The 26596-nt window shown below is 40.1% G+C and overlaps 1 protein-coding gene across 4 annotated transcripts in view; it reads left to right on the top strand.

The window, feature by feature from the left end:
• The window catches only part of wnk2 (WNK lysine deficient protein kinase 2), a 171674-nt gene that overhangs the window by 119387 nt on the left and 25691 nt on the right, over positions 1–26596 (top strand). For all 4 annotated transcript variants that reach the window (XM_060835563.1, XM_060835562.1, XM_060835561.1 and 1 more), the window contains 5 exons: positions 10900–10993; positions 12434–12531; positions 14213–14865; positions 15171–15385; positions 16281–16475. In XM_060835563.1, coding sequence (XP_060691546.1) covers positions 10900–10993; positions 12434–12531; positions 14213–14865; positions 15171–15385; positions 16281–16475 — 1255 coding nt within the window. The remainder of the gene's footprint in view (positions 1–10899; positions 10994–12433; positions 12532–14212; positions 14866–15170; positions 15386–16280; positions 16476–26596) is intronic.

The raw sequence follows: 26596 nt of genomic DNA, 5'->3' as shown, positions 1-26596 counted from the left end.
TCCATCCCATATTCCCAATTCCTTCGTCTCCGCCGCATCTGCTCCCAGGAGGACCAGTTCCAACACCGCACAGCCCAGATGGCCTCCTTCTTCAAGGACCGCAGATTCCCCCCAGACGTGATCGACGATGCCCTCCACCGCATCTCCTCCATATCCCGCTCCTCCGCCCTTGAGCCCCGCTCCTCCAACCGCCACCAAGACAGAACCCCACTGGTTCTCACCTACCACCCCACCAACCTCCGCATACAACGTATCATCCGCCGTCATTTCCGCCACCTCCAAACGGACCCCACCACCAAGGATATATTTCCCTCCCCTCCCCTATCAGCGTTCCGCAAGGACCACTCCCTTCGTGACTCCCTCGTCAGATCCACACCCCCCACCAACCCAACCTCCACCCCCGGCACTTTCCCCTGCAACCGCAGGAAATGTAAAACTTGCGCCCACACCTCCACACTCACTTCCCTCCAAGGCCCCAAGGGATCCTTCCATATCCGCCACAAGTTCACCTGTACCTCCACACACATCATCTATTGCATCCGCTGCACCTGATGTGGCCTCCTCTATATTGGGGAGACAGGCCGCTTACTTGCGGAACGCTTCAGAGAACACCTCTGGGCCGCCCGGACCAACCAACCCAACCACCCCGTGGCTCAACACTTTAACTCTCCCTCCCACTCCACCGAGGACATGCAGATCCTTGGACTCCTCCACCGGCAGAACATAACAACACGACGGCTGGAGGAGGAGCGCCTCATCTTCCGCCTGGGAACCCTCCAACCACAAGGTATGAATTCAGATTTCTCCAGTTTCCTCATTTCCCCTCCCCCCCACCTTGTCCCAGTCGGTTCCCTCAACTCAGCACCGCCCTCCTAACCTGCAATCTCCTTCCTGACCTCTCCGCCCCCACCCCACTCCGGCCTATCACCCTCACCTTGACCTCCTTCCACCTATCCCACCTCCATCGCCCCTACCTTTTATCTTAGCCTGCTTGGCTACTCTCTCTCATTCCTGATGAAGGGCTTATGCTCGAAACGTCGAATTCCCTATTCCTGAGATGCTGCCTGGCCTGCTGTGCTTTGACCAGCAACGCATTTTCAGTATAAACCCAATAGAGAGGATTGATTGTTACCAGATAAGATAACTAACATTTAATTAATGCTAATACCGGGGGAGGGACAAATCTTGTTATTTGTCTCTGCAGCATTTAATCTGACTACGGTACTTATAACATCACAATTAATACGTTTGAGTTATTTATAATTTACCTTTTGTTATGCTAATTTTGCTAATGTTGTTACCTGATAAGTTAGGGGTGGCATGATGGTTCAGTGGTTATCATTGTTGCGCCTCCGGATCAGCAACCCAAGTTCAGTTCAACCCTTGGGTGACTGTGCAGTTTTCACATTCTCCTTATTCCTGCATAGGTTTACTCTGGGTACTCTGGTTTTCTCCCACAGTCCAAAGGTGTGCAGGTTAAGTGAATTAGCCATGGTAAATTGTCTATAATTTTGCAGGCATGTGCAGGCTAGGTGTGTAAACCATGGGAAATGGGGGGTTACAGGGATAAGTTAGGGGAGTGGGTCTGGGTAGGATGCTCTTCTGAGATTAGTGTGGACTCAAGCCAAATGGCCTACTTCCACAATGTAGGGATTCTATGATTCTAAATCAGATCACAGATAGAAATCTGGTTTGACAAACGCACTTAGATTTGAGTATGATTTCAACAAAGTGGTCTCTCACTGAAACAAAAGTATGCAATGCTGCAAATTTTGCTTTAACAATAAAACTGAAGTTTATTACAAAAGAAATGGTGGAATAGTTTGGATTATTTCATCTGCTTATAATATAAATTCGTTAATTGTAAAGATGCTCAAAGTATAATCCATTCTTTTATTCACTTGTGGGTTGTGGATGTTGCTGGTTGGCCAGCAATTTTATTTGCTGTCCCTAGTTGCACTTGAGAAGGTGGTGGTAAACTGCCTTCTTGAACTGCTGCAGTCCACATGATGTAATTTGGCACACAATGCCCTTAGACAGGGAGTTTCAGGGTTTTGACCCAGCTCCAGTAAGGAATGGCAATATATTTCCAAGTCAGAATGCTGAGTGACTTGGAGGGGAACTTGTAGGGTGTAGTTTTCCTATGTGTCTGCTGCCTTTGTCTTTCTAGATGGAAAAGATCTTGGGTTTGGAAGTTGCTGTCTAAGGATCTTCAGTGAATTTCTGCAGTGTTTCCTGTACACACTACTGCCCTGGCATGTGTGCCTTGTCCTGGACAATGTCAAATTACTTCAGTGTTGTTGGAATTGCACTTAACTGAGCAAGTAGAGTATTCCATTATATTCCAGGCTTCTGCCTTGTAGATGGGGGGGCAGGCTTTCGGGGTTCAGGAGGTGAGTAAATTATCACAGTATTCCGAGCCTATGACCTGCTCTTGTAGCCCCTGTATTTGTGTGGCGAATCCAGTTTCTGGTCAATGGTAACTCTAATGGATTCAATGATGGTAATCCCATTAAATATTGAGGGGCAGTGGTTAAATGGTCTTTGCCTGGCATTTATGTGGCATGAATGCCACTTGTCAATCCAAGCTTGCATATTGTCCAGATCTTGTTTCATTTGAAAATGGACTGCTTCAGTATCTGTGGAGTCATGAATAGTGCGGAACATTGTGCAATCATTGGCGAACACTTCCGTTTCTGACCTTATGGTGGAGAGAAGTTCATTGATAAGCAGCTGAAGATGTTTGGGCTGAGGACATTACCCTGAGGGACTCCAGCATTGATGTCCTAGAGTTGAGATGACTGACCTCCAACCACTTTCCTATGTGCCAGGTATTACTCCAACCAACAGAGAGTTTGCTTTGATACCCATTGATTACAGTTTTGCTCGGGTTAGGTTTCCTTTATGTTCAGGACTTCTAAGACTCCTTTAAGAATTGAAGAAGCTAAACAGCATTTGTACAGTAACCAAAACACCCTAATTTCTGTACTGAAAGCACCACTTGCACTATACTTCACCAGATTCCTTGTGCTTAATGCCTTGACCCGTTTTAGTCATTTGTCGCTTCAATGTTTTGGCAGGGAGGATGCTTCCCTAGGATAGCTGTGATAGCTTATTTCTGGAGCTGTTCTATACCTGTTTAAATATATGTTCCTTTAGGTAGCCTCTTCAGGCTTTTATCCCAACGTTCATAGGCTGTCAACGGCACTAACTTCTCACTTTAAGGTAATTTAATTCACTATACAGCCTTTCATCTCAGGAACACTAGCCTCCACAGGTATTCTATTGCAAGAACTTCACAAAACAAGCCCATTTAAAGTCAAAAGTGAAACTGAAAGTCTCCCCTTCTCAGCTATGGACTTTTCCTTCAACTTAAAATTAAGTTCCATAATTCTTCACAAATTTGGAGGCCCCATTATTTTTTTGTTGAGTCACAAAACAATCTGAATAAACAAAAGTTGATTAATACTGCACAAAACCCATTCGCTCTAAAATTGGGCTTCATAAACTACTTCTAAAAGAAATCACTGTGTTTATCGAAATACTTACAAGTTAATTATTGATTCCGGCACAGAAAATATACCAATTATTAACTTAGCCGGAAACCCAAACACTTACACGATAATTAATATTCTTTGTTATGTAAATCACATTTCACATCACAACTATTCGATACTTGATCAAAAGTAAGTGCTGAGTTTCTTTTGTAATTGCAGTTATTTCAGAAACCTACTACACAAGTGATCAGTGGGCAACTCTAACTTTTTGCTGTTTAAATTTTGAACTACCAATCAATGAATTTATGTAACTTAAATTTTAAAGTTAGCATATTGTCACAAGTAAAATCAATAAAACTCTCTTTTAGCTTTTTATCCATATTGGAAGAGTTTAAAAGCCTGTTATTGTTGTGTGGTTCTTTTAAAAAGATGCTGGCTAGTACACATTGATTCTTAATTTTGTGCATATTTCCATTCTTGACATTTTTGCAAGTAACATGAATTTCAGATAAAACATGATCTTAGCATTCTTGTAACTTCAAGGCAGAAGACCCTTAAGTTCAGATCATGTTGCAATATATGATATGTAATGACATTACCATTGCTGAATCTCCATTTCGTCAACATTTGAGTTGTACTTTGACCAGAAACTGACTTGGACAAGCCATATAAATCCCATGGCTACTAAAGCAGATTGGGTGTTAGGAATTCTGTGCTGAATAACTCTCTTCTTGTCTCCTCAGAACTTTTTATTATCCCCAGGCCAAGTAACAAGTGTGCTTGAATATGATCTGCAAATCTGGATGAATGCAACTTCAGCTATATTTGAAAAGCTCAATACCATCCAGTACGCAGCAATCTACTTGATTAGCATGCTGTCTCCTACCTTAAAAATCAATTCCCTATACTGCCAATGCACACTGACAGTGTGTACCATCTTCAAGGTTGAATGCAGCCATTCACTAAGACTTCTCCCATGGTACCATTACTTCTACCATCTCGAAGAACAAATGCTGAAGATGCTTGGGACCACCACCGGCAAGTTCCCTTCCGAGCTACACCTTATCCTGACTAGGGACTGTATTGCCATTTCTTCACTGTCGGTGTCAAAATCCCTGAACTCTCTTACCAACAGCTCTGTGAGTGTAACATAGAACATTACAGCGCAGTACAGGCTCTTCCGCCCTTGATGTTGCGCCGCCCTGTCATACTAATCTGAAGCCCATCCCACCCACACTATTCCATGTACGTCCATATGCCTGTCCAATGACGACTTAAATGCACTTAAACTTGGCAAATCTATTACCGTTGCAGGCAAAGCATTCCATACCCTTACTACTCTGAGTAAAGAAACTACCTCTGACATCTGTCTTATACCTATCTCCCCTCACTTTAAAGTTGTGTCCCCTCGTGTTTGCCATTCCCATACTTGGAAAAGGGATTTTCTATTCCTTGGATGCTGCCTAACTTGCTGTGCTTTAACCAGCAACACATTTTCAGCTGTGATCTCCAGCATCTGCAGACCTCATTTTTTTACCCAAAAGGCTCTCCCTGTCCACCCTATCTAACCCTATGATTATCTTGTAGTCTCTATTAAGTGTCCTCTCAACCTTCGTCTCTCTAACGAGAACAGCCTCAAGACCCTCAGCCTTTCCTCTTATATACCAGGTAACATCCTAATAAATCTCCTCTGTACCCTTTCCAAAGCTTCCATATCCTCCTTATAATGCGGTGACCAGAACTGTACACACAACTCCAAGTGTGGCCGTACTATCTATTTCCCTACATTCTATATCTTTCATATCCTTTCAGTAAATACTGATGCAAAATACTCGTTTAGTATCTCCCCCATTTTCTGCGGGTCCACACAAAGGCCGCCTTGTTGATCTTTGAGGGGCCCTATTCTTTCCCTAGTTACCCTTTTGTCCTTAATGTATTTGTAAAAATCCTTTGGATTCTCCTTAATTCTATTTGCCAAAGCTATCTCTTGTCCCCGTTTTGCCCTCCTGATTTCTCCCTTAAGTATACTCCTACTGCCTTTATACTCTTCTAAGGATTCACTCAATTTATCCTGTCTATACCTGACATATGATTCCTTCTTTTTCTTAACCAACCCTCAATTTCTTTAGTCATCCAGCATTCCCTATACCTACCAACCTTTCCTTTCACCCTAACAGGAATATACTTTCTCTGGATTCTTATTATCTCATTTCTGAAGGCTTCCCATTTTCCAGCTGTCCCTTTACCTGTGAACATCTGCCCCCAATCAGTGTTTAAACGTTCTTGCCTATACTGTCAAAATTGGTCTTTTTCCAATTTAGAACTTCAACTTTTAGATCTGGTCTATCCTTTTCCATCATTATTTTAAATCTAATAGAATTATTGTCACTAGATCCAAAATGCACCTCCACTGACACCTCCGTCACCTGCACTGCCTTATTTCCCAACAGTAGGTAAAGTTTTGCACCTTCTCTAGTAGGTAAATCCACATACTGAATCAGTAAATTTTCTTGTACACACGTAACAAATTCCCTATCCTTCTAAACCCTTAACACTATGGCTGTCCCACTCTATGTCTGGAAAGTTAAAATCCCCTACCATAACCACCATATTATTCTTACAGATAGCTGAGATCTCCTTACAAGTTTGTTTTTCAATTTCCCTCTGACTATTAGGGGGTCTATAATACAATTCCCAGAAGGTTATCATCCCTTTCTTATTTCTCAATTCCACCCAAATAACTTCCCTGGATGTATTTCCAGGAATATCCTACCTCAGCACGGCTGTAATGCTATCCCTTATCAAAACTGCCAACCTACTCTTTCCTCACCGCCCCCCCCGCAAACACACACACACACACAGACACACACACCCCTCCACTTCCCTTTCTATGCTTCCTGTAGCATTTGTATCCTGGAACATTAAGCTACCAGTCCTGCCCATTCCTGAGCCATGTTTCTGTAATTGCTATGATATCCCAGCCCCATGTCCCTAACCGTTCCTTGAGTTAATCTGTTAGGCCCCTTGCATTGAAATAAATGCAGTTTAATTTATTGATCCTACCTTGTCCCTGCCTGCTCTGACTGTTTGACTCACTTCTGTTCTCAACAGTACCAGTCTCAGATTGATCTCTTTCCTCACTATCTCCCTGGGTCCACCTCCTCTCCCCTCCCCACCACCTTACTAGTTTAAATCCTCCCGAGCAGCTCTAGCAAATCTCCCTGCCAGTATATTAGTCCCCTTCCAATTTAGGTGTAATCCGTCCTTCTTGTACAGGTCACTTCTACCCCAAAAGAGATTCCAATGGTCCAAAAATGTGAATCCTCCCCCCATTCACCAGCTCCTCAGCCATGCATTCATCTGCTCTCTTCTCCATTCTTGCCCTTGCTAGCTCGTAGCACTGGGAGTAATCCAGATATTATTACTCTCGAGGACTTCCTTTTTAAATTTCTGCCTAACTCTCTGTAATCTCCCTTCAAAATCTCAACCTTTTCCCTTCCTATGTCATTGGTTCCGATGTGGACAATGACCTCTTGCTGACCCCTTTCCCCTGTGAGAACATTCTGCACCCTCTCTGAGACATCCTTGATCCTGGCACCGGGGAAGCAACACACTGTTCTATTTTTTGCTGCTGGCCATGGAAACTTCTATATGTATCTCGGAATAGAGTCCCCTAACACAATTGATCTCTTGGAACCCGATGTACCCCTCGTTGCATTTGAACCAGTCTCAATATCAGAAACTTGGCTGTTCGTGCTATGTTCCCCTGTGAATTGGACATCCCCTACATTTTCCAAAACAGCATACTTGTTTAAAATGGGGATAGCCGCAGAAGACTCCTGCACTACCTGCCTACCTCTCTTAGCTTTCCTGGAGTTAACCCATCTATGTGACTGTATCTGAGAACCCTCCATCCTTCCTCTAGCTGCCATCCATCACGTACCGTTGCTGTTGCAAATTCCTCATTGCCTATAACTGTCACTCCGACCGATCCATTCGATCTGATTGGATTCGCAACCAACAGTATTTATTGCAGATATAATCCATAGTAACCAGTAAACTCTCTTTAAACTCCCACATCTGACAAGAAGCGCATATCATTCTACTGAAGGCTGTTTTTGTTTCTTGACAATCCACAGACTTAGAAAATAACACCATCTTATTTCTCTACAAAACACTGCCCCAGGGTAAATTAATCATTACGGCTTATATTTTAAGTTTACTCAAGAAACCTATCTCAAAAAACATATAATCAAGAAGCAAAACACGCTACTCACTACTGCAGACTTTCTATAAGCCACTTAAAAAATTCACTTATCTGTTTCTGTGCTGTGACTTCCCACTGCCCCCCCTCCCCCCAAACAGTTCCTCCCAGATCAGTTATGAATTTCACTTTAATTTTCTCAGATGCTTTAACTTATTCTTTTAACCTGCATTAGACAAGATGTATACCAGATTATTCTCATTAATATGTAAATGATGTTTTATTGCAATCAAACTTGTTTTCACCAGTGGCAAAGTTAGACCAGAAGAATTCATCTAGAAACTGTAACTTAAACACTAACTCCTTTTCACACAGAGACGGACACAATTATAAACTAGATGTCGCTATCATGGGTGGGTAAAAAAGAAATGAGCAATGATAGTTTGGCGGCCCTATTTCAGACCACAGAACTTTTTGCATTTCCTTTCGATCCCTCCCGACTCTTAGATGACACAAGATTTAGATTAGATTACTTAGTGTGGAAACAGGCCTTTCGGCCCAACAAGTCCTTAACGACCCGCCAAAGCGCAACCCATTCCCCGACACCTAACACTACGGGCAACTTAGAATGGCCAATTCACCTAACCTGCAGATTTTTGGATTGAGAGAGGAAACCGGAGCACCCGGAGGAAACCCATGCAGACACAGGGAGAACGTGCAAACTCCACACAGACAGTCGCCTGAGGCAGGAATTGAACCTGGGTCCCTGGTGCTGTGAGGCAGCAGCGCTAACCACTGAGCCACCGTGCTTGTGGTTTCATGGACTCTCAGTATTTCATTTGTTGTTTGAGCCGTTCTGAAGGTGGTTTTTCCTTGTTTCAACAGATTTGCAGATATCAGCTTACAGGCAAAGGTTTGGGAAAATAACTAACTGCTAATAATTTTCTTTTATTTCTCCATACAAAAGTGTGATAAAGAGAGATGGATGCTTTCTGTTTACAATCTGACTGTTTCTGGCATGTTTTGTCCACATGTGAGCCACTTGCCCAAGAACCAGTCAAGAAGTTGTTATTGTGTTGGCATCAGGTGTACCCATTGTGAATAGAGCCAATTGAAAAGTTAATCAATAATTTGTCTCTAGGCAGAATTGACCTGAACACGTGCAGACACGCACACAAATAAAATCCAAGAAACATGAAATCACTCAGCTGTAAGGGCAGTGTTTGTTGACAGAAAAGTTAATGTTTTGGGTCGATGATCTTTCATCAGAATTTGTGATTTATTTTAAAATTCTTCAATAGTTGTCACTACCTAAAGGAATGTTGCTTCTTATCTATAATATTTAATTTTGACTGCCCAAGAGGTTATGTGCAGGTTTAGTTGATATCTACCATGGAAGTATGTCAACTTTAATGATATTCAATCCTTGATATTCGTGAACTTGATAATAGCACAGACTTTGCAGACCTAGAGTGGTAAAACTTTGGCAATATCTTAGCGATTATTGATCTTTAATCACCCACCTGCTCCTCACCTCAAATTACCTAACATTTAAATTGGGCAACACCATTAAGTTTATTTTTACTTTGATCACAAAACCCACTTCCATGTAATGTCATGCAAGAGGCTACTTGGCATTTTGAGTTTGTGCTGATGATTTTGTTTTGGTTTTTGCACAAGTTATTTGATGTCATCTAACTCTTTCTGCTCAATAATTTGTAATATTCTTCAAGCAAGCAATTTTATTTATACCCTCTCCTTCAAATCTAATTTCTAGCAGAAAATGTCAACTACTCTATTTGATGATTTTTAATCTAACTTTCCTGCTAATTTTCTGTGTTAACCTCATAGTTGTGCACTAATAACAACAATTTTTCACCCTTTACCATACCAAGCACTTATTATGAAAATTGGAATCAGAGTTAATAATTCAGCCATTCAAATATATGGTGTTATTCAATTAGATCATAGTTGAACTAAATCTTTCTTCCACATATCCACCTTTGAAACATATCCCACAATTTTCTTCCCTACTTTACAAACAGAAAAGCATTTAATTGACTGTGGTGTGCTTTTTGATGTCTGGAAAGGTGCTAACAATTAAATATTTCAATTGAACCAACGTCTACAGCATATTGGATGAAAGAATTCTGCCCTTCTACTACACTGTGTAGAAAAGCAATCCCTTATTTTACTCTTTTATGGTCCAGCTCGAATTCTAAGATTTTGCTCGTTTAGCATAAAGTCCTCTGCTACTTCAAGGTCATCCCTTCGCCTTCTCAATTCCAGCAAAGATTACTGTCTTGTCCGGTGCTTTCATAACTGGTAACACCTTTTCTATTTCTTGTATATCTTTGTTATGATTGTGTTTTGCAAAGATGTAGCGCATCACCATCACTTAAACTATAGGTTCCATGACTGAACAAGCTATGCTGATAGCAAGACCACAAACAACATAGAAGTTCCTTGTTTTCGCATTTCCTTTTGTGATTTGTAGCTATGCTATCTTTTCCTCTTAACTGCTATTGTACAAACTTGATGAAGGCAGTAATGTAAAACAGCATCACATGCATAAATCCCTGATTTCAGATGTTATTTCAGGGGGAACTGTATGGGATGAAAGGAATGAAAACCTTGCATGTAAAGCATCTTCTGATTTTCAGGCTTCAAATTAATTTTTGAGGAGCCGCACTGTTATTTTGTACACATACATGACTGACAGCAAGTTCCCACAAAAAGTTGTTTCATGACTCTGTTTTGGTAGAGTTTGAGGGATAAGTATTGATTTTGGCATCAAAATGAAACCCCTTTCTTAACTGAATAAGGTCATTGAAAGGCAATGAGTATCCTCAAAACACAGGAATGAAAATGACTAAATTAGCTAATTGTGGTTCTGCAAATCATCCGTGACCTGATTACTATTACTCTTGACTTGGAGTTCTCGAAATAGTGACATAAAAAGCCAGAGCAAAACACTTTGCGTGGAAGCAAGGATTGGAGTGTGCATGCAGTACTATATGTAAGAGTCAGTGAAATGCAGAAAAAGCATATCAAGCCTCTGAAATTATTTGAATAAATTTGTCAATCTTTTATTTGATCTAAACGTTTCCGTTAAAATACTTTTATGTAAATAGTTTTCATTAACTATGTTTTTCTAACAATTCATGATATCTACTTTTGTTCTGCCTTGCTCTGCAGAATCAAAAGGTAGAAGTTAAAGAGTTTATTAAAAGCTATGTACAACCACAGACAACAGAATTGTCCACAGGAGCATCGATTATAAACAGTCAAGGTGTGTTAACTAAAGTGTTACTTACATTCTTTAAACAAAGCCATATTTTTCATATAAAATAATGAAGTGGATCACAAAACACTTTTGTGTATTTTATGTTGCATATGTAGTCTTAGACTGAGGTGAATAGTTATATTTGTAAGATGTAGCAGGTGATCCGTGAATATTTACTTCACTATATCTAAAATTTGTGTTCAATTTGCTGAGGACTTAAAGCTTGAGAGGTAAGCAGTAAGGAAGAAACAGGCTGCGGAGGTATTTTGACAGGTTATGTGATTGGAAAGAAAGTGGAGCATAATGTGGGGAAAATATAAAGTTAGTCACATTACATTCAGAAGTATAGGAAAATAGAATATTTTTTCAAAGATAAGTAAGAAACAAATGTTTGTTCTCTATGATTTGGGTCGTGGTGTACACAATCTCTCAAAAATTTGACAAAGCCTAATCAATCAATCAAATTAGCAATTGGTTTGTCAGCCTTAATTACAAAAGGACAGTAAGAGTAAAGAAAGTCTACTTGCAATTATATACCACACCTGTAGTATTGTGTACAGTTTTGTTCTCCTTTCCTAAGGAAGGATATGTTTAACTTTGTCAGATTGAGTAAAATATTTCAATATTTTTGCTGTTGAAAAGAAGGGGTGTTGGTCTCGCTGATATATAAAATGCTTAGAGGGATAAATATGATAGATGCTTAGAGGGATAAATATGATAGATGTTGAGAGGCTATTTCCTGGCTCTGCACTCCCTCTACACCCTTCACATCTTTCCTATAATGTGACATCCACAACTGTACTAAATACTCCAGCTGAGATCTAACAAGTGTTTTGTACAAGTTCGACATTAATTTATTGCTTGTTTGTTCTATCTCTATTAACAAAGCTGACAGCACTGTATGCTTTATTAACTGCCTACTCTACCTGTCCTACCACCTTAATGCTGTGTGCACATGAATGCCCTGGTGTTTCTGTTCTCCCTATCTTATGGTGTCTTTCAAAGTTCTTCTGACATATATCACCTCGCACTTCTCTAAATAGAGTCTCATCTGCTACCTGACTGCCCACTCCACCAACTTGTTAATGTCCTTTTGGAGTTCCACACTGTCCTCTCAGTTTGCAATTCATCCAAGTTTAGTGTCATGTGCAAATTTGAAAATTGCCTCCTGCACACCAAGATCCAGATCATTAATATATGTCAGGAAAAGTAAGGGTCCCAGTACCAACCCTTGGAGAATTCCACTACAGATCTTCCTCCAGCTCAAAAAATATCCATTGACCATTGATGTGTTTCTTATCACTCAGCCAATTTTGTATCTGGTATAAGGATGGTCTCTAAATTGATCTTTGGTGAAAGTTTTCAAATTCGATGAATTGATATTTAAGTTTCATAATTTTGAAATGTTGCTGATGCCAGAAACCTATTAATTCTGTCATATTGTAGTTACTATCGCTGACATCAATGGAACAGGCTCATCCGACGCAATGTTTGTTATGTCATCTACAGTGGATCTTCTTCCTCTAACAATAGACCGGTTTGAGGTATGTGTTAAAGAATTACTGTGTTCTGATCCAAAAATTTGCAGTTGTTATTTATATTTCTGCTTCATGTTGTCCCTTGTGCGTTGCACTTTTGTTTTTGCAGACAACAGTGTGTTTATACTGATGTTTCACTGCAGATATGTGTACTTTCAGGTTAACATAGGTCAGATTTTCTGATGGCCAGATGATCATTATTCCAGCTTAGATGGGAGTTATGCAGAGGGATCCTGCAGAAACCCCATCATAGCAGACTCTTAAACTATTTGCCCAGAAATTGAAGTTTCTGCTGGGAAGTTCCTCTATGCCTGAAACCCTACAAACGTTTCTATAAAAATTAAACATTTCACTTCAGGTGGTTACTGAGGAAACGTTTGACTATTAAATGTATAGTCTAACTCTTGAGCAACCATTAAACAGACCCCATATGCGCACTCACTCATTCTCACTCCCACTCCCTCCCCCCGCCCCTTCCCCACTAACCTCCCATCAGCTGGCCATGTTTCTCTCCCTCTCCCTAACCTTCCATCATCTGTCCATGTCTCTCTCCCTCTCCCTAATCTCATATCATCTGTTCATGTCCCTCTCCCTCACCTCCCATCATCTGTCTGACTCTCTCCACCTCTATTTTCCACTCCCCCTCTTTCATGCAACCCCTGCTCCTCTTTCTTCTCTCACGCTTCCCAATCCAATTTTCTTCTGTCCAACTCTATGCAGTTACCTGCCACTTTGCATCCTAACCCCTCTTCACAGCTGACACACCAATCACCTGATCTTGTCCCCACCCCCAAATCCAACTCTTCAAGCACCCTTGACATCTCACTTGCTGTGGCTGTCAGGACCTTTTTTATAATTTTAGAATGTGGCAGCTGACTGCTGTGAAAAAGGAATGTGGCATGTCTTCCACTAACTGATCTATGCTTTGTATGGACTGTCAGAATGGAAGTGGGGCTCCACATTTCTGAGAGGACCCCTGAGTCAGACCTTTCTTTGCCATATCAGCCTTTTATTTTAATCTGTGCAAGACTGCCACTCACTGAAAAATCTGGCCCATTGTTTTTCTACAGTCCATTCAAACTAGTTGCATTGGGTTTTTTTTTCATTTCTATCAGTTATTGATACTGTTGTGATATTTTTCTGCCAAAACCTTACAAGCTGTTTAATAAGGCTTGTACACCTGTCTTATAAAATTGATGTTGGTTTGCATTGTGTAGAGTTTGTTAAGGTATCAGTGGAAAATTAGGATTCTGCATACTATTCATAATTTACAAGATGTTCAGTAGAATGTATAGCATAGTCATATACTTGTTGCTGACCTTAAGGGATGTGGGCAAGTGATGAAAAGAAAGATGACCATCTTGCCAATTGGTCTATATATTTTAGTGAAGGAAAACTGTAAAATAATGTATTCATAAAGGAGGAAAAGTCATTAAAATATGAAAAGAGAGTGCAATTTAGATTTTTTAAAAATCTGCACACACTTGTCACATCTGTTTTTCATGTAAATGAAATAATCCATTCTGAGAGGAATTAATTGCAGAATAACAGACAGGGATCCTCATCTTCTGAATAAAATGTAATTTAACAAGCATTGATTTAGTAGAATGTGCTAATTTGTCAGAGACCCACTTTGTAAAGAATGGTGCTGATCTTGTGAGTAAGAATGTTCACTAATTTATTTCAGGTTGTTCCAACATCTCAGGACATTGTTAACAAAATTGAGCATTATGCAAAAAGTGAAGCTAAGCCAAATGAAGCACCAGATTCACCAGGAGGAAATGTATTCTGTCAATCACTAGCAAATGGTGAAAGTGACCAGAAGAAAGAAAAAATGGAAAATAAGCTGCTGTCCATTACAAGAATCGACACAATTGGCAGATTTTCAGTTATTAGCACAAAAGATGAAGTAACTTTAAAATATCCTTGTCGCAATAGATATTCTGCACCTCCTGAGCTTTATTCAAGTGCATCTCCTACTAGCCCTGACTTGAAACCTTTGGTTACTCGAACTCAAACTTCTGTTCCGTTGGAAGTTGGGCTTCGCAGCCATCCATCTTCAGATTCCGATGAACCATTCAGAACAAAACCAAACGTTCAACCATCAGTTGTTTGCAATCAGACAAGCACAGGTGGAGAATTTCCTTTACCAAGAAAATCAGCTGCTTTGTTAAAAACTGAGAGGCAGAGACCTGAACTTGCACATGGTCAGGCAGCAGCTCCTCCAACCATAACTGTTAATTCTGCATCTCCTTCCCAGTCATCGTATATGAGCAGTGACAATGACTCTGAATTTGAAGATGCTGACATGAAAAAAGAACTACAGATACTGCGAGAAAAGTGTGTTTGTTCATGCTTGGGTTCAAGTATATATACTCTGTTTAGATGAATTATTCGTCTGTGTTATTTTGGAAATTGCAGTAATGAACTTTTTAGCCAATTAGCTCAAGTATGAAAATAAATGCTTTCATAGAATAAATTAACATGCATTTATCGGCGTATGCAGAATAGTTTGCGTGTGCAATTTTTCTGAGCTGGGTTAATTTATGCACTAAAGCCTGGCTCATGTAGGAAAGCCGCTTTTATAGTTAATTGCAGTAATAGTGTAACTTTTTTTAATGAAAAATTTTAATACTCTCTCCTAGACACATGAAAGAGATCTCAGAGCTTCAGGTTCATCAAAGACATGAAATAGAGGAATTGTATAGACGTTTAGGAAAACCTTTACCAACAGCTTTAGGATTCTTGCAAGCTGTGCCACCTACAGGCAGAAGACGGAGACCCAGCAAGAACAAACTAAAAGCTTGCAAGCTTCTTAATCCATTAGTGCAGTCACTGAAGAATACAGCCTCCAATTTAAGTGAGTGCACATATTTTGAACAGATTATTCAAGAATTAAAATCTTTAAACTTTCAAATTGATATTATTTTAACTACTGCAAAAAATAGTGCACCCTGACAAACAAGTTATCGGTATGCTTAAGAGTCAGAGATGCACAGCACGGAAACAGACCCTTTGTTCCAACTAGGCGAAAGTGAGGACTGCAGATGCTGGAGATCAGACTCAAGATTAGAGTGGTGCTGGTAAAGCACATCAGGTCAAGCAACATCCGAGGAGCAGGAAAATCGATGTTTCAAGCAGGAGCCCTTCATCAACCCTTCAGTCCAACTAGCCCAATCTGACCAGAAACTCTAAACTAATCTAGTCCCATTTGCCAGCATTTGGTCCATATGCTTCTAAATCTTTCCTATCCATATACCCATCCAGATACCTTTTAAATGTTGTAATTATACCAGCCTCCACCACTTTCTCTGGCAGCTCATTCTATGCACACGCCATCCTCTCTGTGAAAAAGTTGCCTCTTTGGTCCCTTTTATATCTTTCCCTTCTCACCCTAAACCTATGCCCTCTAGTTCTAGACTCTCCCACCTTTGGGAAAAGACCTTATCGATTTATCCAATCTGTGCCCCCCATGATTTTATAAACCTCTATACGGTCACCCTTTATCCCCAGTGCTCCAGCAAAAACAGCCTCAGCCTATTCAGCTTCTCCATCTAGCTCAAATCCTCGAACCTTGGCAACATCCTTGTGTCTTTCCATTAACTCCTTAAGGTTATCTGTCATGGATTACCAAATGAAATAAAAGCTTTTCTGATAGAAAATTTTAGAAGGCTGTCCTTTTTGATGACTCAGCAATTTTCCCATTAATGTCGTGTTGCTCAAATTCTTAGAGTGCAAACTCTTTCTTGTTATAGGTCTTCAAACAGATAATTACACAACTTCTACTGCTCGAGATGGCCCAAGAAGCTGTGATACACCAGAGCCTACTCAATCCCAAGAAGTGCAGACTAAACAACCCTGCTCCATCAAGTCCTCCTTATCCTCTGACAACGTTTATTCAGGCTTTCTTAGCGATGCAGCAGGTGCTGCACAAGGTGACACAGCCCAAGGTAACTGTATAAACAGTTTCTTAAGTATATGGTACCATAATAAGTTTGGTTGCTGAAAATCTATTGAATTTTAATGTCTTTGCAAAATCAAGCGCAAGGTTTTGCCAAATGTCTTACTTTGATAGGAAACCATTCTTTAGAATTCCAAATAAAATTTTGCAAATATATAAGTTACCAGGAAAATGGTAAGTAAAATTTAATATGACCAAGTGCACCATGTAAGAAATTAGGCAACGTAAATATAAATGATGTTGATATGAATATTCTTGATGCTCAACACATTGTGTTGCTTAGAAGCAATGTGACCAAAAAGCAAATTGAAACCTTGGAGGAAATTCAGAGAAGAGCTAGACGTTTGATCCATAGCATCAGCATTGAGTTATGAGGAATTGTATTAGGAACAGTTACTACAGCTTTTAAAGGAAGTAGTGAAAAAACAAAATGGTGAAATGTGGAAAATATTTAATCTAAAACAAGAGAACAAAAAAAAACTACTGCCTGCTTGAACCTCTGACCTTGGAGTGCCAAGATAACAACAATGCTGTATGGAAGGGAATTCCAGGATTTTGACCCAGTGGCCGTGGAGGAACTGTAAAATAATTCTAAGTCAGGATGATGTGTGATTTCAAGGGGTTCTTGCAGGTCGTGGCTGCAATACATCTGCACTTCCAGGTATTAGAGATCATGGTTTTGGAAGCTGTAAGAAGTTTTTGTGAGTTACTGCAGTACATCTAACAGATGGTATGTTCTCTTGCCAATGTGCATTGGTGGTGAATGGATTATGTGCTGAAGGGTGTGATTTTAATGCCATCAAACAGTTTGATTTGTCCTGGATGATGTGCTTTTGGCAGCTGCACCCATCCAGGCAAGTAGTGAGTTTTCTTTCACACATAGTGGACAGACAATGAGAAAGGGGAAGTGAATTTCATGCCATGGGACCTGAGTTCCTGTTGTAACAGTAATATTTATAAAGCCAGTGCGGTTCAGTTTCTGATAACTGCTGGGATGCTGTTGATAAGAGTTTCAGTGGCCGTTGAACATTTAGAGATGATGGTCACAATCTCTCTTATTCAAAATGGTCATTATTTAGTACTTTTGTAGTGTGAAAGTTTCTTGCTATGTATTAGCCCACACCTGGATGTTGCCCATGTCTTGCTGTAAATGGGCATTATCTGCTTCAGTATCTCCGGTGTTGTGAATGGTGTTGAGCATTATATAATCATGAGCAAATATCTTACTTCCAACCTTGAGTTAAAACTAAGTAACTGATGTAGCAGCTGAAGTTTGTTGAGCCTAGAACATTGTGCTGAGGAACTCCTGCAGTGATGTCTTGGGCTGAGACGTTTGACTGACTTGCAACTATCACAGCCATCTTCCATTGTGCTTTGTATTATTCCAATCAGTGGAGAATTTTCATCCTGACTCCCATTGACTCCAACTTTGCTAGGCCTTCTTGATGCTTGTCAATTGTGATCTTGACATCAAGGCTGGTTTCTGCTTTGTCCAGTGAGGTCAGAAGCGACCATTGTAGAACCTAGACTGATTACAGTGAAAAATTGTTCCTTTGCAAGTACTGCTTGATAGCATTGTCAATGGCCCCTTTCATTATTATTGATTGAGAATAAAATGATAGTCAACCTAACCAATTGCTACTCTATGGCTTACGTTTGTGCACAGTGCAATTTTCCACTTTGTTGAGTAGATGCCAGTGTTATAGCTGTATTGGAATAGCTTGGCAAGGCATGACTAATTCTGGAGTACAGATCTTTAGTAATATCGCCAGAACTTTGTGATGGCTCATACACTTTGCAGCATCCAAGGTGTCTGCCCTTTCTTGATATCACATGTCATATTTACAGAGGAATGCAATTACTTCAGCAATGTTTTTTTGCATTGATATGCAGGCTGCCTCCATTGTTGCTAATATTGGTGAAACTGTACCTCCCATTACTTGTTTAGTTGTCCACTATCAATCACAATGGTTGTGATAGGACTGCAAAGCTCAGATCTAATCCATTGGTTGTAGAAGCGCTCAGTCCTATCTATTTCATGCTGCTTCTCCTGTCTGACATGTAAGTTTTCCTTGGTGTAGCTTCACGAGGTTCAGGTATGCCAGATGTTGCTCTTGGCAGGCCCCTCCACACACTTCTTTGAACCAGAGTTGATCATCTGACTTGATGGTGATGGATTTTGAGGAATGTACTGGGCCAAGAGGTTAAGAGATGTGGATGAATGCAATTCTGTTGCTGATGGTGCACATTGCAAATGAATACCCAGTTTTGTGTTGCTGCATCTATTTGAACTCTGTCCCATTTAGCATCATGTACGATATGCTCAATCTGAACACCAACTTGCTCTCCACAAGAACTGTAGACAGATATATCAGCAATGGCCAGATTGGTGGAGAAAAGGCTAAGCTCATTTTTCTCTTGGTTCACTACTTGTCAAATATTGCCAATAACTATGTACTTTAAGGCTCAGCTGGCCCTGTCAGTCTTGGTGCTGCGGAGCCACTCTTGTAGATGGACTTTAAAGTTCCCACCCACATTATGTTCTCTGCCCTTTCCATTCTCCCAAGTGCTTTTCAGAATGGAGAAATACTGTTTCTAATTTGCATTGTTTATCACGTGCTGCCTGATTCAGGCCTAGGTCTTTCAGCCGAAAGATGATGTCAGAGAGGAAATGGTAAATTCACACCCTGCCTCCCGGAAAGGACTTTATTTTCAAATGTGTTTGTGGTGTGATTTTTTTTTTTCTTTGCGTTTAGAAATACCTGGTGTTTTAAATAAAAGGGAGATATTAATGTTTATTCCAGTTTATAATTTCTCTTATGCTACATGTTATCATCCTAGCCTTGATGGTGATTTCACACAGAGAGCATTAAATAGTTCACCTTATGGTCAGTCCCAGAAATTCTACTCCTTTTCTTGGTCACTAGCAATCGATCCAGTTGATTCAAGCAAATAATCCTTGACAGTTTCTTTTTCATCCACGTCAAAAGCTAGAAGCTACTGTCAAAAGTGGAATTTTGCATTTTCTTGGAATTGAGTTGTCCATGAATATAGGCTCAATGTTTTGACTTGAATTTAAAACAAGTGTTTAAAATAGTAAACAAAAACAAAGCACTGAAATTATTCAGCAGATCTTGCAGATTCTGAAGGGACTGGGTTAAATTTTAAATCAAATGTGACTCTTTGGAACTGAAGGAGGGTAGAAATGTGTTGGGTTCCATGATTTGGAAATGGGGAGGTGGCTAAAGGAGGATCAAAAGGGACAGTGTGGGATAGTAACAAGGGCAGGAGAGTATGTTGTTGAACAAAAGGCGAAGAGAGTGGTCGTGGTTGTAGTAAGAAAACAGAACACTGTACTGAGTTCATAATTTCCAGAATAATGAATAACAAAAAATGACATCAATACATGATTAAAAACAAGAATCAGAATTGGTGAGAGTTCATGGTCTGAAATTGCTGAACTCAAACTTAGCAGAAAGTTGTAAACTACGTAATTGGAAAATTAGGTGCTATTCCTCCAACTTGCATTTGAGTGTTAGTGGAACACTGCAGCAGACTGAAGACAGAAATGCAAGCATGTTAAGATGGTGAATTAAAGTGGAAAGCAAACTGGAATTTTGGGAGTCGTGTTTGCAAGCTGACATGTTTCACAGCAGAGCGATCACCCAATATGTTTTCGATCTTGCTGCAGTAGACGAGACCACGTAGTGAGCCCCGAATGCAATATACTAAACGGAAGGAAAACTAAAGATAAAACTAAAGGCTCTGTATCTGAATGCACATTTCATTCAAAACAGCTAATTGAAGAACCTAAGTAGGAATAAGTACGAATGATCTGGTTGCCATGACAAGAAATGTGTATATAAGATGACATGGATTGAGACTTGAATTTTGAAGGGTATAGGACATTTATGAAAGATAGAAAGGGAGGAAAAGCTGGCAGGTGGCTCTATTTGTTAATGACGGTATTAGCACAATAGAGGAAGATGAACTAAGTTCAAGAAGCCAGGATGTGGCAACTGTTTGAGTAGAGGTGAGAAAATATAAAAGCAAGAAGTCACTTGTGATAGTGATGTACATGCCCCCTAACAATAACCAGTAGCCTAAACACAAAGGAAGAAATGATGAGAGCTTGCCAGAGAGACATGGCTATAATCATGAGAGATTTTATTCTGTACATCAGCTGTAAAGGTCAGTTGGGCAAAGGCAGTTTAGGTGAGGAGGATGTTTTCATTCATGATAGTTTCATTTAGAAGAGCTTATTCTGCAGCTGACCAGGGAACAAGCTATATTGACCAGGTACTGTGCAATGAGAGAGGCTTAATTAATTATCTCATAGTGAAGGCACCCCTAGATAGCAGCAGCTATAGTACAACTAAATTTTACATTCAATTTGAAAGAGAGGAGTGGGTCCGAGATGAGTTTTTAAAAATGTTTATAACATATGATGGAGCTAGCTAAAATGAATTAGCAAATTAGGTTAAAGGATACATCTATAAATGTGCAGAGGTAGGAATTTAAGAGAATATTTGGAAAACACAGAAGGTGCATTCCAAAGAAGAATAAAAATTATAAGGAATGGGCCTGCCATCCATAATTAACTAGAAATGTTAAAGTTAACATCCGATTTGAGAAAATAGCAAATAATTATCTATATTTTTAGAGACCGGTCAGAAGATTGGATATGACATTAAAACCACCAAGGAATGACTAAAAGAATTGAGGGAAAAATTAGAGGATGGGAGAAAGCTAGTCAGAGATATGAATACAGAGTTTCTGTCAATTTTTTTTTAAATTACAAAACGAATGTTGATCTATAGAGCTTGAGACTAGAGAATTAGTATTGGAAACTAAGGAAACAATAGATGAATTGAGCAGCAGTTTTTTTACTTGGATCCTCTATAGTGAAGTCCAATGAATGTCCAAGAAGCAGCAATAAATAAGGAAATGAGAGAGAGGGACTATGGAAACTCATACTAGAAAGGTGGTATTGAGTAAATTGTTGGCACTGCAGGCTGACAAGTGCCCAGGTTCTGATGGACTTAATCCTTGGGCCATGTAGTGGCTAACGAGATGGTTGATGCATTGGTTTTTAATTTTCTAAAACTTGCTTGATTTGGGGACAATCCCATTAAATTGGAAGATAGCAAATGTAACTCGTATGTCCAAAAAAAAGACAAAAAGCAGTATCCTACTAGTTAACTTTATTACAGTCTAAATGTTAGATGCTATTGTTAAAAAAACTCATAGCTGGTTATTAGAAAAGTTCAAGATAATCAGGCAGAGCCAGTGTGGCCTTGTGAAAGGGAAATCATATTTCATCAATCTTTTGGAGATACTTACAAAAGGTTACCTGTGCTATGGATCAAAGGGAAACGTTGAATACTCCCTGTTTAGATTTACAGATGGCATCTGTTAAGGTGCCAGTTTTAAGATTGTTGTAGAATAAATACTCATGGTGTGAGGTATAATGACATACATAGAAAATTGGCTAACAGGAAGCAGAATCGCATAGCAGGGTCATTTTCTGATCAGCAAGATGTAATAAGTGGTGTGTTGCAGGGTTCAGTGCTGGAACTTCAACTGTGAATTTATATTAATATCTTTGGCTGAAGGGTAGTTGCCAAATTTGCTGTTGAGACAAAGGTAGTTCAGAAGCTAGTTGTGAAGAAGACATAAGACTACAAAAGACATGGTTAGGTTAAGTGAGTGGACAAAGATGAGGTAAATAGAGTTTAAAGTAGTAGAATGTGAAATTTTCCATTTTGTCAGAAAGAATTTTCAAAAAGCATATTGTCTAAATAGTGAGAGATTGCAGAAATCTGGGATTTATAGGAAACTGGGTTTCTTGTTGTATAAATCACCAAAGGATTAGTATACAGGTAAAGCAAGTAATTAGGAAAGTTAATAGGATGTTATAATTTAGCACAAGGGGAATCGAATTCAAAAGTAAGTCCAAAGGTTATGCTTCAGTTATATCAAGCCCTGATGAGACCACATTGTTGTACAGTATCAGTCAACTTACTTAAGGAAGAATGTAGATGCATTGGAATCAGTTCAAGGTGAGGTTTACCAAACTAATACTTAGAATGAATGATATGACTTATGAGAAAAAAATTGGAGAGGCTAAGCATATATTTGCTGGAGTGGGGAGTTGATTGAAATTTAAGATCCTGTGGGCTCTTGTGGTGAATGTGGAAAGGATATATCCTTTTAGATCTAGCAGGCACTGTTCATAAAGCAGTGATTGCCATTTGAAACAGAATTTAGATGAAATTTTTTGAGACTTGTGAATCGTTGCAACTCTCTTCCTGAAAATGTGTTGGAACAGCGACTTTGATGTTTTTAAGGCAGGGATGGTTATATTCTTGAGTAACGTTATTGGGGTTTGTGGGAATGTGAATTTGAATTACAATTTGGGCAAATAATTCAAGAACCCAAGTAATATTTTGAGGACCAGTGCTTGAATCTCACCACTGTAGATGGTGAAATTTGAATTTTAAAAAATATCTAGTGTTAGAATATTATGGCTGAAACCATCATCAATTATCAAAACAAAATCTGCTTTACTAATGTCCTTAGGGAAGCAAGTCTGTCATCCTTGAGTGGTCTAACCTACCTGTCAGTCCAGACCCACATCAACATACTTGACTCCTAAATACCCTCTGAAATGGCCTAGCAAACCATTCCATTGTAATAAGGTGAAAAGTCTCAAAATCCAGATGGACTATCTAGCACCAGAAACTGCTCTGTTGACCCTCAAGCGTTGTCCTTACTAACATAAGGCTAGTGCAAAAATTGGGAAGCTGTATCATAGACTAGTAAAGCACCAGCCTGACACTGTCCTACAATCATGATCATACCTTACCGGCTATGTCCCAGACAGCACTATCACTGTCCTTGAGTATGTCCTATCTTACTGTTGACAGGACAGACCAAGTCAAACTGGTAGCATGTGTATACTTGGGTGAGCGTTTCTGTGAAAGTCAAATTGACTTTTTGCCTCATGAAGTCTCATGACATCAAGCCAAACATAAGTAATGAAGCATCCTGCTGATTACCACAAAGTATACCCCTATCTCCATGGTTGATGAATCAGAACTGTTGAAGGATGCAATGAGGTTGGTAAGGATGCAGAACATCCTCCGTTTTGAGGGAACTACAGTTTCCATCACGGGTAACTCAGTAACTCGCTGAGTGATTGAGTCCTTAAGATTGTGGCTGCTTGATTGGTCTGTTACAGGTGGTGAGCGAACTAGCAGGAGGGAGAAAAATATTTGACCTCATCCTCATTAACCTGTCTACTGCAGTATTTTTAGGAGCATCATCCCATAGTCCTCATGGAGGTGAAGTCCCACCTTCACATTGAGGATACCTTCCATCATTCTATGCAAATTCCAAACCAATCCAGCAACTCCAGACTTAGCATTGATGAGGCTGTGTGGGCCACCAGCTCAGTTGTACTCCAATAAAATCTGAAGTCTTATGGCCCAACATATATCTCATTCAACTCAGAGTCATACAGCATGGAAACAGACCCCTCAGTCCAACCAGTCCATGCCGAACATAATCCCAAACGAAACTAGTCCCACCTGCCTGCTCCTGGCCTATATCCCTCAAAACGTTTCTTATTCATGTACTTATCCAAATGTCTTTTAAATGTTGTAATTGTTCCCACATCCTCCATTTCCACAGGAAGTTAGTGCCACATGCAAACCACCCTCTGTGTAAAACATTTGCACCTTATGACTTCTTTAAATCTCTCTCCTCTCGCCTTAAAAATGTGCCCCTGAGTCTTGAAATACCGCATCTGGGAAAATTTAACTACTATTAGCTCTGTCTATACATCTTATTATTTTATAAACTTAAGAACGATGTTATCACTATGCCAAAATGTTAATCATGATTTAGTGAAGACTGTAGGAAGACATGCCAGGAGCAGCACTAGGCGTATCTAAAAATGAACGGTCAACCTGGTGGAGCGACAGCACAGAACTACTTATGTGCCCAACTGCAAAAGTAGCAAGTGATGGGCAGGGTAAGTAATTGTACAGTCAACAGATCAGATTGAAACTCTTGTCATCCTGCTTCATCCAGGCATGAATTGAGATGGATAATCAAGCAACCCATTGGCGAGGCTCCAAAAATTCAGTGAGCCCAAGACCTTAATGCAAAATGTAAGACTGAAGCATTGACAACAGTTTTCTGACAGACATACCAAGTAGGTGATCCATCTCCACTTCCTGTGGTGGTCTTTTGTATATTCAATTCATTCCATGGGATATTAAGAAACAGCTGAAGGCACTGGCTACTGCAAAGGCTATGGGCCTTGACAACATTCTGGCAATTGTTTTTGTGGTCCAGAACTTGCTTCCAAGCCAAGCTGTTCCAATACATTTAGAAAACTGACAACTGTCCAGTTGTGTCCTGTGCACAAAAAGCAAGACAAATCCAACTCAACCAATTGACATACTATCATTCTACTCTTGATTGTCTATCAAGTGGTGGAGGGGGTCATCTCCTCCTATACAGCTGCATTTGCATAGCAATAATCTGCTCACTGAGGCTCAGTTTTTGGGTTTCACAGGAGTCATTCAACTCCTGACCTCATTACAGCTTTGGTTCAAATATGGACAAAAGAGCCAAAATGAAAGGGAGAGTAACCACTCTTGCTATCAAAGCCACATTTAACAGAATGTAGCATCAAGGAATCTTAACAAAACTAAAGACGATGAAAATTGGGGTTAAAGCTCTCCGTTGATTGGAATCCTACCTTGCGCAAAGATAGATGGTAGAGTTGTTCCTGCTCCAGGATAACTCTGCAACAGTTCCCAAGCCCAGTCCTCTTCAGCTCCTTCATCAGTGACCTCCCATCCATCATTAGGTCATGAGTGGGATGCTTGCTGATATTTGCAAAATGATCATTACCATTCATGCATTAAGGTCTTGGGCTCACTGAATTTTTGGAGCCTCGCCAATGGGTTGTTTGATTATCCATCTCAATTCATGCCTGGATGAAGCAGGATGACAAGAGTTTCAATCTGATACTGAAGGAGTCCAAGTGAAAATGCAACAAGAGCTCAACAATATTCAAGATTGATTCAATGTCAGTCAATAACCATCTCCAATAAGGGAGAATCTAACCATCATATTGTGATGTTCAATGTCAGGACACCACTATCAACATTCCAGGGGCTACCATTCACCAGAAATGGAACTGGATGAGCTAGGTAAATACTGTAGTCAGAGAACCAGGCTGGGTGGTAGGAATCCTGGGGCGAGTAACCTGATTTCACCGAAGTTTACACACCATTTACAAAGCACAAGTTAGTGTGGTGGAATTATTGCCACTTGTCAGAATGAGTGCAGGTCTATAAACATAAGTTTGATCCTGTTGAGGACAGAGCAGCCTGCCTGATTTTTACCACATCAACAAACACTCACTCTGTTCTCCACAGAGTACCAGCAGTGTGTACCATCTACAAAACACCCTGCAGAAATTTACTAAAGCTAATTAGCCAGCACCGGCCAAACCCACAACTACTATTATTTAGAAAGACAAGGGCAGCAGATACATGAAATCACTATCATCAGCAAATGCCTTTCCAAACCTAAGGGTCCTAAGGACCAATACAGAAGGTGGTGCATGAATGGAATGAGCTACCAGAGCAATTGGTGGAGGCTAGTATATTTAAAAGGCATTAGTTGAGTACATGAATAGGAAGGGATTAAAGGGATATGGGTCACATACTAGAAGATGGGACTAGATTAGTTTAGGATGTCTCGTCAGCTTGAATGAAGGGTCCGTTTCCATGCTGTACAACTTTGACTCCAAGTCACTGACTGTCCTGACTTGGAAATAGATGGCCATTCCTTCAGTGTCACTGGGTCAAAACCTGGGCCTCTCTTCCTAATGACATTGTATGAGTACCTACACCAAGCAGACTGCTGCAATTCAAAAATTTAGTTCACCAGCACCTCCTTGAGAGAAATTAGGGTAGGGCCGTAGTGTTGGCCCTGCAGGTGCAGATGATGACAAGCCATAAATGATTTTTTGAGAATATCAGATCAGCCTGGATCTTATTGAATGGTGGTACAGGCTCAAGGGCT

This window comes from Hemiscyllium ocellatum, chromosome 14 (genome assembly GCF_020745735.1).
Source record: "Hemiscyllium ocellatum isolate sHemOce1 chromosome 14, sHemOce1.pat.X.cur, whole genome shotgun sequence".
Classification (NCBI taxonomy): Eukaryota; Metazoa; Chordata; class Chondrichthyes; order Orectolobiformes; family Hemiscylliidae; genus Hemiscyllium; species Hemiscyllium ocellatum.
This window is presented reverse-complemented; position numbering and strand designations above follow the sequence as displayed.